General features: G+C 46.9%; 1 protein-coding gene across 7 annotated transcripts in view; it reads left to right on the top strand.

Annotated features, from left to right (window-relative positions):
- The window catches only part of Lama1 (laminin subunit alpha 1), a 132,103-nt gene that overhangs the window by 27,941 nt on the left and 86,643 nt on the right, over window positions 1–17,519 (top strand). For 6 of the 7 annotated variants that reach the window (XM_087194848.1, XM_021265232.2, XM_004853311.3 and 3 more), the window contains 2 exons: window positions 1,133–1,303; window positions 1,631–1,743. In XM_087194848.1, coding sequence (XP_087050974.1) covers window positions 1,133–1,303; window positions 1,631–1,743 — 284 coding nt within the window. Of the gene's footprint in view, window positions 1–1,132; window positions 1,304–1,630; window positions 1,744–17,519 lie in introns of those variants that run through there. The other variant, XM_087194837.1, reaches the window with a different exon arrangement.

Here is a 17,519-nt window from a genome sequence, read left to right as displayed (position 1 = left end):
AAGTTTCTAGATCTTTTTGGAATGTTCCCTCCTATTATCTCCTTTTTCCAAGATTGAGTTAAAGCAGCGCTGAAGAACTTAATGGAGATACTTTTCTCACAGTCATGCGAAAATTATTTTTGAGCAGTTTGGACCTGGTACTGATCCCATCTGCTTAAAGATAAAATCAGTGGAGACAAAGGAACTCTACAAATGCAGGGATTAAGAGAGAGTTGAGAATTTTGAAAATTGGGTCTTGTGTTCTAAAGTTTTAGTCACCAAAGAAAACTGGCAGTGATGAAAGTGAAGAGAGACAAAAACATCTTAGATAATTACAGGAAGGCCCGGGGGATGCAGAGGACACGGAGCTGGAGCCCCTCATGGCGGGGTGGGGGTGGTGGTGTGCTGTTTCCTTGGTCAGTGTGTGCATTTGCATCTTGACTTTAAACCTGTCTTCCCAACATGTTATTACGAAAATCTTCATCCCATGTGTGGAAAGCATGGTGCAGTGAGGCCTATCCCGCACCTCGCTTCTATGGTGAACATTTTTCTGTTTTCTTTATCAACTGCCTATCCATCTCTCTATCCATCCTTCAGGCTTTTTATTTATTTATTTTTTGGTACCGGAGATCGAACTCGGGTCCTTGCACTTGTGCAGCAGGCGGCGAAACCACTGAGCTAAGTCCCCAGCCCATCAGTCTTACTTTTGATGCTTCCCAAAATGAGTAGAAGGCATAAATACTAAATTTCTAAACATTTCAGCATGTGCATCGATACTTGTTGATGATCCTTTTTATTAGTTGAGATAACATTTACATGTACTGAAATACCCGAGTCTGCCCAAATCTTGGATGTTTGGATTCTTTTTCACAAGCGCATCTGCCTGTGGCTAAGACAAAGAACATACATCTTCTCCCAGAAAGTTCGCTCGTGTCCCTTTTCGAAGGGGTGCGTGCCCGGCCCTGAGACTGTACGTGCTGTTCTCATGGATGAGCTCTGCCTGTCCCAGAGCTTGTGTCCGTGAACCCTTCTGTGTCCCCTGCCTGTGTTGCGTCAGGCTCCTCCATTTGGCGCTAGGGTCTGCAGTCTGTCTCAGATCCCCTGTGAACTGGGTCGGGCAGTTCTGCTGACCAGATGAATTTTTGACTTGCAGGTTTGTTCCCTGCCATTCTCAATCTGGCCACCAATGCTGAGATTAGTGCCAATGCCACCTGTGGCGAGAAGGGACCCGAGATGTCCTGCAAACTCGTGGAGCACGTGCCTGGCAGGCGTGTACGCAACGCCCAGTGCCGGCTCTGTGATGCCAACAGTGCGAGCCCCAAAGGTAAGTGTGCCTCCTTCTAGTCCAGACAGTTTGTTTTGTTATTTTGTGTTTATGTCATGTTATGTTGTGCTGTGCTATCTATGCTCAGTTATTTCATTCACTGCTTTATCTTAGCGTTTCTCCATGCACCCTGGCCTTGCACCTGCTCACGGAGCTGGTGCCTGCCCGTGGGAATGTGACTTTCTGAAGCGCTCACTGAGGCTTTCATTGGAGGTCGTGAACGTGGTGTTCACCTTGAGTGGTGTTCATTTCCATTATGAGTTTAGAAGCTGAAAGATTGAAAGCAAGAGTTGGGAAGAGTGCTTGTTTTTATTTTCTTGTTAACAGAACACCACCCGATATCGAATGCGATCGATGGCACCAATAACTGGTGGCAGAGCCCCAGTATTCAGAATGGGAGAGAGTACCACTGGGTCACCATCACACTGGACCTAAGACAGGTAGGTCAGGGCTGCTGGCAGGGCTGGGCTGCTGGCAGGGGGTCGTGGTGGCTCCTGGGAAGTTCACCTTGCTTCTCAGCACGTGCACATGCCGACCTCACTGCTCTCCACCGGGGAGGTCCCCTGATGTGCAGGCCCAGTGTGCGACACCATTTCTTGTCACCTAGGGACATGGCTGAAGTTGCTTCCCTGTGGCTGGTGTTCTGCACACCTCCGTAGCCGGATGTACTCACGGTTCAGGGTGCCAAGCCAGGCTGTGTGCTAGATGCCCGGGGAGGGTACAGGGCCAAATGCATCCACTCCTCCCATTCAGACTTACTGTCTTGCTGTCTTCCTCATGCAGTTACTGTACGAGGCCTCGGCACAAAAGAGGTGCTGTAACCTCTTGGCTATGCCTCAGCCATGTCAGATGCACCTGTCAGGGCCGGGGGCAGATGGGAGCTGCTTGGGACTAATGTGGGCAGCACATTCAGCATGCAGTGAGAAAGGCCAGGTCCATTCGGTTCTGGCCCCACCTGTGTGTTCTCACCTGGCTTCAAGGCCACAGGGGAGAATCAAAGCAGACATGGGCCCTGGTTGGCCCAGTATTTTTAGAAAAGATGAAAGGAAAGACATCTGAACAGAAAAGATGAAAAAGAGAAATAGGAGGTATTTTGTAGCTTCTGTCACAGTTTTTGATTTGAGTTCTTTGTAAAAGCCACCGCATTCTTATTTCCATCTGAATTTTCTTGTTTGAACTCCTAGATTCCACATAAAATATTTAGATGAATTGAAAGAGATAAATGAGTTACACGAACATTGTAGGAGTGAAATAGGAGTTTTGGAGATTTAGTGATAATCAGAATTCCTTAAATAAGTGGTAGCTTTAAAAATGTATAGGATTTTAAGTAGAAGACAAAAGGATGTTGTGCATATTTATGTATAAGAAACTTTTGATCTCTGGTAATTATAGAGAATAAGGTAGCAAAATGGGAAGCACATATATGCTATCATACGGATAAGTGTCCCCCAAATGGATGAATGTCATGGTGGTATTATTGGGAAGTGATGGAACTTTGAGGAGGTGTGGCTGTATGGTAGGAATTTGGGTCACTAGGGGTATACCTTTGACAGGGATATTGGGGCCTTGACCCCTTCCTGTCTTTCTCTTTCACTTCTGGGGCACCCTGAGGTGAGCAGCTTCCTCTTCCACACACTCCTGCCATGATGTGAGACCTCACCACAGGCCCAAAAGCCAATGGGCAAATTTACCATGGACTGAACCCTCTCCAAGTGTGAGCCAAAAAACCTTTCCTTCTTATCTTAGGTATTTTTGTCTCAGTGATGGAAATCTCCACAAGACAATGAGTTTAGTGAAATTAAGAGCTGGTTATTTTCCATATAGACCAGACCCTTGCGAGACTGTTTTGTCTTGTTGTAGGTCCAGCTGGACTTTCTCCTGAAGGAAGCCATGTGAGGGATTTCAGAAAAGAGTTTTAGATTTTTGAGGCATATTTGAAAAACAAGCACGGTGCCTAGTTATAGTCTCTTCTAAGTAATGCCTGGTGTTTTGAGGTGAACTTTTAGAAGAAGATAATTAAAACAGTTACCACTCAGAGGTTTCTTTACCTTTTGCGCAGTACAAAAATCCTTCTGTGCTTTCTTTTGAAAAGAAAATTGTGTTAAGCTTATGCTTTGGCAGGCCTTTCTGAAGTTTATTTATTTACTTATTCAATTATGACCTTTTCTAATGTGTAGAAAGCACATTACAGTGAGCACACAGAGACCCACTCCGTGAGGTACAGGGCACTTTCAGCTTTGGGCCTTATTTGTTTCAGAGTAATTACAATCATCAGGACATTTTACCAGCATTTCAGTTTATGTGTTTAAAAGATAAAGATATTTGCTCTGAATAGACACCATGCCATTAGCCCCCTTAACAAAATTAACAGTCATTTCCTAATAATTGTTTCACTGTCCAATTTTGCCAATTTTTCCATTAAGGTCTTCTGTAGCTTTTTTTCCTTTCTGACCAGGAATCCATAAGGGCCACTTACTACATTTGACCATTATCATTCCTAGTTCTCTTCTAATCTGAATTGCCCTCCACTTTTTTGTAAACAGTATTGAATTTCTGAATAGACAAGGCCATTTGTGTTACAGAACATCGCACAGTCTGATGTGCTCGCTGTGGTTTTACCTAAGATGTTCCCTCCTGCCTTCTGTTTTCTATCAGCTAAATTCAGCTTCAGGTGCCTGGTGAGATGACATGAAATCTCTCGGGCAAGAGTGCCCCTGGGAGACCCTGGGTGCCTGGCACTGCCTGCCCTCGGAGGGTGCCCAGGGCAAGCCCTGTCTGCCTGCTGCCAGCCAGACCGTTTCCTGCCAGAGTCACGTCCTTGTCCCTAGCACATCCTCCCTTGTTCCTTAGGTCTGGCTGACGCTCAGATGTACAACCTGGCTACCTTCATCTGACTCTGTCCTCGTCCTGAAATCTGTTTTCCGACAAAGCCAGTTGGCACCTAGGACCAGGTTATTTCTAGATTAGAGCAGGCATGATGGAAAATGTTTAAATTTTTTTTCTTTAAAAATTTATTACAGTAGAAGACACATTGCCTTAAGTTCCCCTCAAAATCCTCCCCCTACTCTGAACACACTCTTCCCAGCGTTCTTTCTACTCTGAGCAGTTCTGGAGAGCTCTTCCATGAGTGTCTCCTTGTGCTGTTGTGGTTGTATCAGTGTCCAGAACTGACTCACAGCATTTACTGTTCCTGGTCATGCTGGCTTCGGGGAGGAGCCATAAGTTGCACAGCCCTGGATCCGGTGAATGAAGTGGATGAGGACACATGGTCACGTGTTCAGGAGGCTGCTGTTCTGTGCAGTGGCCCTCGGCAGAAGTATTCAGTGACAAAAGAGCCCTTCTAGAACTGTTCCAGAAAGGGGCAACAACAATGGGAGGAGTGTGTTCAAAGCGAAGGGAGGGACTCTGAGGGGTAAATGCAGTGCCACTTGTACTGTAATTGTTTTTAAGTAAAACAGTCACAGTACATTTACGTCTTATTGTCTATACTTCGGGAGGGGGAGGGCGGGGACACAGCTGTCTTCCTCCTTTTCTTTCTTTTCCCTTTCTTTCCCCGTTCATGTTGTTGAGGGATGTCTTCCTTCAACAACACCCAGACATGGATGCAGTTCAGGCTCGGGAACAACACGGCGGTGTGGACTGGCATTTTTTTCTTACTTTCTTCTCCTGATGAGAAGGTGACAGTGGGCCAGCAGGTCCTTGGAGGCCCAGGTGCAGTCCTGTAAAAATGGAACATCTGCAGTCAGATTTCTAAAGTAAAATTGTAGGTAGGCTTTAACATTATCAGGATCTGCAGTCAAACTTGCTGTAAAGGAGTTCGTGGAATTCCATAAATGTGTCAGTTCCCGAGGTTTATGACCAGTGCGCCTTTGTTCCGTGTCGCAGTGCTAAAGACATTGACCTCGTTCTTATTTCTCTAGTGGAGGACAGATACTGAAATCAGCATTTTAAGACTCTGTGTTTGGTTTTCTGAAAGATAAATTAAAGATACAAAGTTGTGCTGTCAGAAGGTTTATAAATGTTGTATGGTTTGCAATACAGTTTAACTACAGTGTTTGTCTTAGTAACGTATTACAAGAAGAATGATTAGATTTATTTCTCTACTTCTTATAAATAAGCCTGATATTCATTTCTTTCATTGATTTATACTTTAGAAGTTACATTTACTTTTAAAAAAATCCATGGGAATTGAATGTGTGTGGTATTTTTTTTTTCTTTCTTTTTGGTGCCAGGGATCGAACTTGGGTCCTTGCACTTGCAAGGCAGGTGGCAGAACCACTTTGTGCGGTATTTTTATTTAAATAAAAATAAAGCTGAATCAACTTTTTACAAATGTAAAACTGACATTAACACGTTCATGTTGGGGCCATAATTTGTATGTCTCGCTGTGGGGTGACTGTGAACCACTGGTGGTACGTGCATGACTGTCCCATTGAGTGGCATGGAACCAGCCACCCGGTTGAACAGTCATGCATGTACCCACCGGTGGTTCAAGCCAGCAGGGACGTGTTAATGTTGTGGCCTGCATTAATAAAATGCTGATTACTGTGCAGTGATTTAGGGCTCATTCATTAACACTGCCACTGAACTGAGTCAGTGATCTTTGCTGATGACTTAAAATTGAAAAGAAGTCATTCTGAGAGAAAAAATGTATTTCATGGATCTTGAATTTTACAATTTTCAAAAATCCCTTTAGGCCCCTCTAATTCTATTAAAATGCATTCTCTATGGTAGTATGTCTCAGTAGAAGAAGTGTTTCCGGTTTGAGGCCTGGGAGGTCAGTGGTAGAGCACTTGCCTAGCATGGACAATGCCCTGGGTTCCATCCCCAGCATCAAATCAAATCAAATCCTCATTCCAGTTTGAGTAACACCATATTAAAATTTAATTACTAGGTAGATGAAACAATGGTCAACATCATTAGTCATAAGGGAAATGAACATGAAAAGCAGAATAAAATGTAACTTCATATCCGTTAGGACAGCTGTAATAGAAGAAATGGAAACTAACAAGTGCAGGCAAGAATGCAGAGAAATTGACAGCCGTCTGTGCTGTTGTTAGTGTGTAAAACGGAGCAGCTCCTGTGAAACCAGTATGATAGCTCCTCCAAAATCAAGTGTAGAATGGTCGTATGACCCACCAGTTCCACTTGTGGGGAAGAGAAAGCCAGGACTCAAACAAACGCTTGTCCACTAAAGTTCATAGCAGCCAGAAAGAAGAAAGGGCCTAAATGTCCATCAGCAGGTGATTAGGTAAACACAGCATGGTCTACACTTGATCTTAGCCAAAAGGCCGAGAAGTGATAGAGGATCCTGTATCCAATAGTATCCAGGCTCAAAAAGGAATGAAATTCTGACACAACGCTCTAGTAAGGATATACCTTGAAAACATTATGCAAAGTGAAATAAGCCAGACACAAAAGAAAAAACACTCTGATTGCACTTCTGCAAAGAATCTAGATCAGCCCGGTTGGTAGAAACAAGGAGAATGTGGGTCCCCAGGGGACCGGGACACGGGGAAGGGGAGGCCTCATTCAGTGGGCACAGACTTTCAATTTGAGATGACGGGACGGTTTTAGAGATAGACAGTGGTGGCTGTTCCACAGTACCCCTGCACATAATGTCACTGAGTTGTACGCCTAAAAATGCCGAAATGGTCTTTTAATGTTAGTATAATGCTAACACAGGTAAAGCTAGTGCCCTGTGAAGTGCTTTGTCACTGCATGATTCAGGATCAGGCAGGAGAACAGGAGAGGGACCTGCCGGGAAGGCAGTAGGGTAAACAGTGTCAGGGCTCCGGGAAGGGGGCTGGCGGGAGCTCAGGGAGGAGCTGGGGTAATCGGCACCCGGGGCCTTGCACAGGGGGGAGGCTGTCGTCAGCTCTGGCAGGAAGGACTCAGTCCCACCTCCCTCCTCCAGCCTCCCAGCCACCTCCTGCTAGTGGCACCGCTGGCAGGCGCTGGTGTGGTTCTCAAGTCCCACTCCCAGCCTCATGAAGCAGGATCTAGAAAGGTGGGCTGGCAGTTGCATAGCAGCCAGCACACGCCCTTTCCTGGTGGGTGATCACTTGCACCGGGGCAGTTTTGTGAACACAGAGCAGCAGACATTCCTGCTTTGTGATTACCAAGGCCAAGCGCATCCTGAATGTGCTCTTATTAAATGTTTCAGATTAACTTTGAAATGAAAATGCAGAGTTTAGAGTTTTGGCGAAGGTGTGGATGGCCTGAGGGCATAGCCTGGGTGCCGGGACTCCAAGAAGCTTGGGAGTGGAGCAGGACACACAGAAGCAGTTCTGTTCACGCGGGGACGTGTTCGTCCACTGTTAGTTTCTGGTTGTGTGGTGGCCTCGCGACATGCTTTGATACGGATTGCGGAGCAGAGAGTGGTAGCATCAAGACTGGTGTAGAACCTCATAGATTCCTTGCACTCACTAAACCTGAGCTTCCTTACTCGCCAGGCTGTGCTGTCTCCAATCCACAGATTACTCTGATTCCGCAGAACTTCAGCTAGCACCAGGAGAAACATTAAACAAAATCTCAAAATAATCTAATCAGAGTTTGCTAATAGGATTAACTAAGGAGTGCCATTGTGTAGATTTTTAGAAAATAAACTCGATTACTTCTTTTCTGACTAGAGAAGTAATGAAGGATAATGGTAGAACAATCAGAAGGCATAGATAAGTGTAAAGAGACAGAAGAATGTGCAGCCCCTTCACTCTGAACACCCACTAATTATATTTTGTGGTATTTATTTTTAGTTGCATCTAACAACGCTGCAACAGTGCCATCATTGGTTACCTACTTACGGGGCCAGACCTGGGTACACGCGTAACCCAGGTGATGTCACTGGTCCTCGTAAGCACCCTGTCAGCCTGCTCCTGTGATCCTCCCTTTGACAGGTGAAAGAGCTGAGCCTCAGAGGACTGAAGGGACTTGTTCCAGGTTAGGACTTCTGACAGTCAGGACCCTGGTCCCCGCAACTGAGGTGGTGTGATCCGTACATTTTTGTCCTGATGTGTTGCCGTCAGAAGGACTTGGTAAGGGAATATATTAAATACAGGATACATAACTTACAAGGTTATTTTTGATAATTACTTAGAGTCAAATGCAAAGGAGTACAAGAGATTAACCGCACCTAGAAGCCCAAAGGATTCACCTGAGGGCCTGGATCCCAGCAGTTTCCCACACAAGTCCAGCTGAAGGTCTAGAGTCCAAGGCAATGTCCTCCTCGAGTCCAGCCAGAGGCCTAGAGCCCATGGCAATGTCTCATGCTTGTCCGTATTGAGGATCTGTACCTGGAGGGCCCAAAGGCCAGTGGTGGAAGCCAGGAAATTTACGCTGGTGAGATGAAGGATTTCTGCCACCAGGCTGAGGGGTCCACACTGGAGCCAGGAAGTGATGCTCATGATGAAGATCAGAGCTCCCCTGATCAGAGCAGCCGTTCCCAGCGACAGCGAGGCCCCGAGCTCCTCCTCCAATGAGAACAGCCTAGTTTGCATCAGGAATACCATCCGCAGCAAGCTTCTCCTAGCAAATCAACAGGCCAAGATCTTCCCCTCCAGGTCTCTTTTTATGGCTATGGGTAACAATCCTCAGGTGGATCCTCCACGCCCAGACCACCCTGAGTCAGTTCAGCTGGGTGTTATAAGTTGACCGTTAGACAGTCCACCACACGATGTTTTACTTAATATTTTAGCGTGAACGTTTCCCAATATAACTTCTAGAGCTGCTTCTGTATGGCTCATCTGTCATTCACCTAATAATCCCCAGACCTGACATTTTGGTGATTTTGCAGTTAGGGTTAAATAACATGAACCTCCAGTGGAAAAGTGCATTTCAGTGAAGTAACACGGTGAATCCTTACTTGAGTTTCATAGCACAGATTCCTGCTTAGTTTTGTTTTGAGGATCCCTGTAAGAAGGAGTGTTCATTGTCATGCACGTGTGGGAATTCATAGGTGTGGGCTGTAGACACTCAGCATTCCCTCCCTCCCTTCTGTTATTTGGTCTGCCCTCCCTACGCCTGGCCTGTGGGTTGCTCTTTTAGGAAGGGAAATGGGAGCAGAGTGGGAGAGGTACCTTTGCCAAAGCTGGGATTGGAAACCAACAGCTCCAGTTCTTTCAACACCATGCAACCGAGTGCACCCTGTGTCGCTGGTCTCCGGTCACTGTGACTTTTTGGGGAGACTGGAGCCCCCAACAGTTTCCTCCTGGTGCTGGAATGTTCCATTCAAGGCCATTCCTTTGCCCCCTTGTGGCGTAATGGGCCCTTGTCCCCTAGAATTGGGTGCTACCTGCCATGTGTTTTTTGGCTAAGAAACAGGAAAATGAATCAATGTTTTTGTATTTCCTTTAAAAAAAAATCTTCAACTTGGGCAAAAATTTTACTAGCAGGGTCAGATTTGTGAGTAAAAATCCTTTAGAAGATAAAATCTGTTTGGCAAAAACGGAAGTGTTTCCTATGGTGTGGACAATAAAGCTGCCTTTTAGAGCCCTGCTTGCTCTCTGTAGGTTTAATTAGGAAGTGGTACTTGGTTGTGGGAACACAGTCACAGAAGGCCTTTGTTGTAGGCAGACCCTGAGACAAGAGTGGCTTGTTCCGAGTTTTGTGAAACCTCATTAATTTGGATGTCTGTTGTGTTTTCCCCTCCAGATTTCTGAAAAGTTGACCAAAACTAGGAGAGGTTTGTTACTGTATTATCCAAATACAGTATTTGGCGAGGTCGAAACAGCACGTCACAGTCTTCATCTTTAAAGACGTTTAGGCCAAGAATGTCGTGCAGATTGTTCCCTTGTGACCAACCAGCCTCCTGGTCCCTCAGAGAGGCAGGCGGAGACTCTGCCTGCAAGGCTCCGTAGAAGCCACCGTCCCTGTGTACTCGCATTTGGGCACATGGCCCTATTTCACGTTTTATTACTTCAGACAGCCTCGACCAGTTTCAAGTATTAAGTTTCTGTAGAATTTTCTTAGTGTCATGAATGGGTTGGAAGAAATCCTACCACACTGTATCCCTGCCTTGTAGACTTTTTTGCCTTGTCATGTTCTCTGTGAAACTGCTAGTCCCAGAATTGTGCCTTTTGTATTCACAGTGTTATTATCTCATTTTATTTTTTATACACATTTTCTCTCCTGATTATCTATTGCTGTGTAAGACATCACTGCAGAATGCTGTGGCTGAGAAAAGCAATATTCACCTCATACCCTTGCTGGGTTCTCTGGCCCCAGGATTCATACCGGGCTGAGGACTACGTCAGAGTCTGCAGGCCCTGGGGCTGGAGGAGGAGCGGCATGGGTGGGTGGGGGTCCCCAGGGCCAGGTGTGCGGGCTGGCAGGTGTCCATCAGTCTCCTGACACCTCAGAGCCTCTGATCTCCCCGCAGGGCCTGCACTTCCTCCCAGCATGGCAGCCGCAGGCAGCTTTACTTAGGGCCCTGCCCCTGTCCCAGGGAGAGAGAGAGGCAGGAGGAGCCTCCTGTGACCCTGCACTCCTGGACCACCCGCAGTGGGGAGCGGCTCCTGCGGGGAAGGGTGGAGGGATGGAGCTTCCTGTCCTTGCTGAAGTCTCCTGGGGCTTCCTTTGGGGCCTCTCGGGTCCTCTCTCTGAGGGCCCTGCACCTTTGTCTTTCAGTGAGCCGTGGGGTTCACATCAGGTCCCAAGGGCTGTCGTTCAGGCTGTTCCAGGTGAACAGCAAGCCAGGTGAGTAAGTGAAAATCGCCAAGGCCAGGTTCTAGAATCATGTGGAGTTTCATTTCTTGACAAGATTTATTTTTAAACTTTCTCATTGCGCATGAGCGAGGTGATTTCCCAAGCGCTCGAGGATAATGATTCTGCCATGTGCTGAGCTCGCCGGCTGCCTCCCTGTCCCTCTCTGGCTGTGCGTGGCAGAGGCCTGGGTGTCCTGTCCACAGTGTCCCTGCCCCGCTCGCTGCAAACTGTCCCAGTGTGGTTTTCATCTCCTCAGCTGCTTTGGCATCAAAATAGAGTGTCTTGTATATTTAGGGAAAGAAAGAGAAGTCCATTCTGAAATCATTATTTCTTCCTGTTATATTGAGACTGAAAAAAAAAGAGACAAGTTTTAGTTTCTGAGGAAACATTCTTTGAGACCTACAGTGCCATTTGGAATCCATTCTAGCTTTTTTGTTTTTGATCACTCTATGTGTAGGCTGAGCTTCTATTCAGACTGTAGCATTTCCATCTTTGGAAAGAAGACTATAACAAATTTTAAAAAGTGGCCAAGGAATACCTCCAGTGTACCTCAAAAATATCTCATATACTCAGTGTCTTCAACGGGCCTTTTGTCTCCATAGAACTTCTTTTACTCTAGTGTAGAAGTAGCATATGATAACTGCAGATTTAGAAATACAGAAAAGTATAAGGAAAAGGTGTTTTTTTAAAAACAAACAAACAAACAAACAAACATCACTTGTGTGGATAACAGGAAACAGAGAGATAGATGGTTTGCAAATAGAAAGAGGACAGAGGTGGAGGAAGGAGCGAGGGAGGGGATGGAAAAAGGATAAAGACGAGCTATGTCCAGGCACCGGCTCCCACGGTGAGTGTGAGCACTATGAACTGCTAACTGTTCTAATAAAATCCAAAATCAGAAAAAGTCACCTGTGGTTCTAACAAGCAGGGATTGGTCACCTTTGCATCTGAGGAAGCCGTGTGTGCTTAACAAGTAACGGAATCTGTGCTTATTGCGGGGCAAGCACTCGGGAGGTGTTGATGAAGAAGACATGAACATCTCTGCGGAGACTGTCAGCGCCCTAACTGTGTTAACGGCCTGGCCACATGGCCAGTGGGGTCTGGTCCATGGCAGAGGATCCAGGGCTGGGGACGGTGGAGAACACCCAGAAGTGGCAGCCCAGGGTTTTGGGGAGGCGCCCCAAGGAAGGCTTTGGAAGGAGGGGAGGAGGAACCAGGGAGGAAGCAGCAGCAGATGGCAGCATGGGAAGGGATTGTGGAAGACAGGGCTTCGTAGGTGCGTGGAGCTGAGTCCAACACTCAGCCCTGAAAGAAACGTTTTCTTTTGGTTTTGTATTCATTGAGATGTACAGCCACCCCTTGATATTGATTCCGAGGTGACCCCAATCAGGATACAGATACCAGAGTCTACCACCGGTGCGCAAGAGTCTGGCTTAAAGGCGTAGAGTTTGCACATAACCCATACACATCCTCCTTCCGTGTAGGCTGAGTTGTCTCTGGATGACTTCGGATGCCCGCCCGTGGCAGTGCTGTGGCATACTTGCAGAGTTTAGGGATGATGATGAGAAAAAGTCAGTTCCCGTTCTGTTAGACTCCTCCATCACCAGCTGGCTGCACAGCATGGGGTTCCCGGAAGTGGTGCTCACTGGCTCTTGGGGAGACCTCGGGTCTGCACAGTGGCAGAGGACAGGGCCGAGCCTGCCGGTCATCCCGGATGTGGTCAGCACAGTGCTTGCTGAGAAAGGAAGAGCCCAGATCCTGCGTGTACAGTGGGCAAATTTTGACGACTACAGAGGCAGGCACAAGCCACTCCAGATACAGTGGTGGCACACATGGCAGGTGTGTTGCAGCAGGCATGAGGAGCCCTCTGATGGCACAAGAGCCAGGTCACCCCCGTGGTCGAACACTGGGTATTCAGCTTTAATTGCTGTGTCGGCACTCTGTGGTGAATAAGTGGGTTTGGGTTGCAGTTTGGGCACTTGGTCTCTAAAAGGTTCGCCATCTCTGCGCTAGAAGCTCTCCATCACCCCAGCATGCGCCCTCGGCCCTTCTCAGTGTGCCTCCTCCTCCCTGCGCTCCTCCATCCCACCAGCCAGAGGAAGCACTGTTCTGAATCCTTTCCACTTTTGATAAGTTCTGCCTGTTACACGTGACCTCCTCCAAATGGAATCCGCCGAGGCCTTCTGCGCCTGTCTTCGTTCTCCGGTCAGGTCACTGTGTCCATGAGCTCTTGCTGCGTTTTGGTTGTTCCTTTCTTCCTGAGCAGTATTTCACTTTGTGAATGTACCGAAATTTGTTTATTCGTTCTCTTGCTGGGTTGTTTCCAGCTTTTGTGTATTTTGAAAGGGTTGCAGTGAGTGTTCTTGTGAAAGCCTTTTTCTGGGGTATGCTTTGTTTCTCCAGGACTGGGACTGGCCAGAGGATCTGTTCACATTTAACTTCACAGATACTGACAACTGCAGGCCAGAAAGCAGCTCAGGACCGGCAGCAGCGCAGTCCTGGGCTCTCCTGGGAGCACTGTGCCGGGCCGCCCACAGTCCAGTGCTTGAAGTAACCTTTTGTGTACTTTCCCCATTTCTAGTTGTTTACCTTGGAGGGCTCAGGCGGTGCGGTGTCTTCATGGCCTGCACCTAAGCTCCTATGGTCATTTTAAGTGGAGGAATAATATTTCATTATCTGGATACACAATGAACTTTTTAACCTGCTTCCACTCCTGGAGATTTAAAACGTGTTTCTGGTTTGGGACCGTTATAAATCGTGCTGCAAGAACTATTTAATATTTTATGGGCCGGGGATTTAGCTTAGTGGTTTTGCTGCCTGCTGCGCAAGTGCAAGGACCCAAGTTTGATCCCTGGTACCAAAAAATTAAAAAAAAAATTTATGGCTGTGCTGATTTTCTGTTAGTGTACAGTCTGAGAAATGGGATTACTAGGTTAAAAACCTTCAAGATTTTTCAAATGTCGTCTTTATTGCCTTTTTTCCCCCAAGCCATTTTTCGATTTACGTGCTCACTAGCAGAGACTGTAAGTGCACCGTGAAGCGCGTCGTGGGCAGCATGAAGATTAGAATTTTATTTTCATTCCTCCCTTACTCCTTCCATCCCTTCTTCCTTCACTTCCTGCCCACCCCTCTGTTCTTGTTCTCTGCTACTTGGATAGTACAGTGTTAATTGATTAATGATGAGCTTTTACATTGTGTTTCTGTCCTGGACACACATTTGAGAGCCCTGGGCTGACCTTCATGCTTCAGCAATGTCGGGTCTTGGTTATTGGCTTCACACATGTAAATTGTGTCATGATTATTAGTCTCTATGGAGCCATCCAAACTGCTTTGTAACATGGTGGTGACATTTTTAGATATTTAAGTATTAGCGTCAAAGGCTGCACAGAATTTCCAAGTCATATTCCAACAAAAGAGAAAAACTTGAATTAGCACAAAATGTCATCATTCTGAGAGATACCGGATATCGGAGAAATAACTCCCGACCCTGGGAGAGGATTTGTACTCGGATCTTGGGCCTGCATGGTTAGTTGGTTGGTGGTCCATTATTCTCGGGGAATGATGTGCTGGGATGCAGAAGGCATCCCTGGAGTTACCATATGAAGACTGAATCATGGGAAGCGTTATGTGCAGTTTTGTGCTTGTAGGAAACTGCTAACCACCTGCTGCTCACTGCCCTTTGGGGATGCAGGGAGAGCAGCTATGCGAGTCTTGCTCCGTCCGTCGGCAGGAGTTCTGGTGAGATGACGGAGTCGCCAGGGCGGAGACAAAGGTATTCATTGCTTCATGACGGGGACAGCTGCCTGTTGGAGCTCGTGTTTCCGCGGCCTGTGGACCTTTGCAGCCCGTGCCCAGGCAGCCACGGGCTGCACCATGGCGCTGCAGCCACAGGCGGGGCTCGTGGAGGGCAGTGGCCCCATGAGACGAGAAGGGAGCTGAGAACTTCCTACGCTTGTATCTCATCTCTGCTGGGCCACTAGGAGTGATCAAATGCATGGCGAATGTTTATTTATTTTACATTTTAAAACATTCAGTGCATGTTTGCAGTACAGTGATTGCGCTCATCGTGGGGAGCTGGTGCTTGTACCCGACACATCTTAATTCTTTTTACTTTCCCATCCCCGTTCCCTCCCTCCCCCTGTCTCCTGGTTCCCTCACCGTTTGCGAAAGATCTGTCTCCTGGCTTCCTGTTATCTATTGATGAATGAGTAGATTGAAGAAAACAATTTTTACAGGGAAAGACATAGTGCTGTTGGTCCCCTTCACAGTTCTCCCCCTCACCTCGAACACACTGGTCCCATCATTCTCGTCACTTTCTGGAACAGCTCGGAGCCCTCTCTCCCGAGTGTCTTTATAAGGGGTCATCAAAAACATAGTCAGTGCTGCTGCCGAGAGCCCTCCAATGGAAAGGCAGCTTGCTCGAAAAAGCATGACGCTGGGTCCTCATCCACCCTGTTCACTGGATCTGGCACTGTGGGATTTCTGGCTCTACCCCAAAGTCAAATGGCCATGAAAGGTAAAAGTTTGAAATGGATTCAGGACATTGAGGTAGCCACCACGGTGCACCTAAAGACACTGACGGACGAGCACTTGCAGGTGTGCACTGGCTCTGCCACCGAGGTGCATGTGAGTCCACACTGATGTTCACACAGTGAGGTCGGCCCAGGGAGACATGTGTCAGAACGTGTCCCCGACATTAAGTGACGCCTGACTTCCCTCTGGGCTTAGTAAGGTACGAAGTGAAGCCTGGAAACCATGAGAGCAAATTAAAACCTGCAGATGATTAGCTGCGTGGCACCGCTGTGCAAACCAGGGCACGCGGAGCAGTTTGGTGAGGCCTTACGTTACCTATTAGTTCCCGAGCCATGGGACTGCAGCCATGTCACCTCCCGGCCCCCTTTCACTGGGAAGCCCTGGCCAGTTTGGTCTCTGATGTTGTATTTTGTGAAGTGTCGTGGTACCTTTCTGGGTCCTAGTGAGAAACAGGGTTCTGGGAAAGGCAGAGTTCTGAGCATCACGCCAGGCGCTTACTCTGTTGGAGCACCAAGGACTCCGTGCTCTGTGGAGTTGGCCTGCCCGGAAATGCTGGGTCCCAGCTCATCTCAGTGCCACTGCGCCAGTCTTCCGCCCAAAGGGAGTCTTCATGGTGTTCACTTTTTCTCACTCTCCCCTTTTTTAGTTAGCCTTGTCACACATGCAAAGTGTCAAAGTTACCGGTTTAACCAGCTGAAGTGTCCGTTCGGTGGCAGTTGGATGGTGGCCCTTGGTCTTCTCTCCCACCCTCAGAGCATTTTCATTGTGCACAAGGCACACTTTGTACCCAGCGAGCACCAGCTCCGCATCCGCACCCCTCCCCATTCCCCTCCTGCCCCTGGACTTGAGGCTCTGCAGAGTAAGTAGGGCGAGACTCGCCGTGTCTTTTTGTGCCTTGATTATTGCTCTCAGGGTACCTCTCCTCAAGGTTTATCCATGCTGCAGTGAGTGTCCAAATTTCTTTCCATTTTGAGGCTGATTAATGTTCTGTTGTATGTATGTCTCAAATTTTGTTTAGCTAGTATTTCATCAGTGGACATTGGGGTCGTTTTTGCTTTTCAACAATAATGCTGCTGCCGATTTTGATGTATAAATAACAGTTTGAGGGCCAGGGATGGAGCTCAGTGGGAGAAGGGTAGATTTGCAAGAACCTGGGTTCGATCCCCAACATTGCAAAAAAAAAAAACCCCAAATGCAGACAAGCAAATAATGTTTGAGTCTTTGCTTTTATTTCTTTGGGGTATATACCCAGGATAGAAATTAGTGGACCATATAATAATTCTGTGTTTAAATTTTGTTTTGTTTTGTTTTTGTTTTGTGAGACAGGGTCTTGCTATGTAGTTCAGGCTGGCCTTGAACTCACTATGTAGCCCAAGCTGGCCTCAAACTCACGGAAGTCCTCCTGCCTCAGCCTCCCAAGTGCTAGGATTATAGGTGTGCACCACCATGCTCAGTCCCTCTGTATTTTTTTTTTTGGTACCAGGGATTAAACTCAGGACCTTGTGCTTTCAAGGGAGGCGGCAGAACCATTGAGCTAAATCCCTGGCCCTCTGTGTGTAATTTTTGAGGAAGTGCCATAGCTTTTATATTTTGATAGTTCAATGGCTGTACCATTTCACTTTCTCACCACTAGTGTGTGTGTGTGTGTGTGTGTGTGTGTGTGTGTATTAAGCATGTGCTTATGTTCTACCACTGAGTTACAGCCCAAGCCCCAGCCACATCTTTTTTGGTTTAGTAATCAAAAACCTTTTGACATATTATGGATCTTAATGTATTTGAATATTCCTTCTTTAATATAAATCGTTACATGTGATTATTTGTTATTTCAATGCCTGGCAAATGATAGCTGCTCAATGAACTTAGATATTTTGAAAGAAAACAGAATCTTCAGTAGGATGAAAGATCCATGTCTGCAGTGAAATCTTGCACACGCATACCCAGAAAGTGCTTTCTAATCTAACTTGTGCAAAAGCTACACCGA

Source organism: Heterocephalus glaber, unplaced genomic scaffold (assembly GCF_053883595.1).
Source record: "Heterocephalus glaber isolate CG9 unplaced genomic scaffold, H.glaber_assembly_v1.0 deba00000331, whole genome shotgun sequence".
Taxonomy (NCBI): domain Eukaryota; kingdom Metazoa; phylum Chordata; class Mammalia; order Rodentia; family Bathyergidae; genus Heterocephalus; species Heterocephalus glaber.
This window is presented reverse-complemented; position numbering and strand designations above follow the sequence as displayed.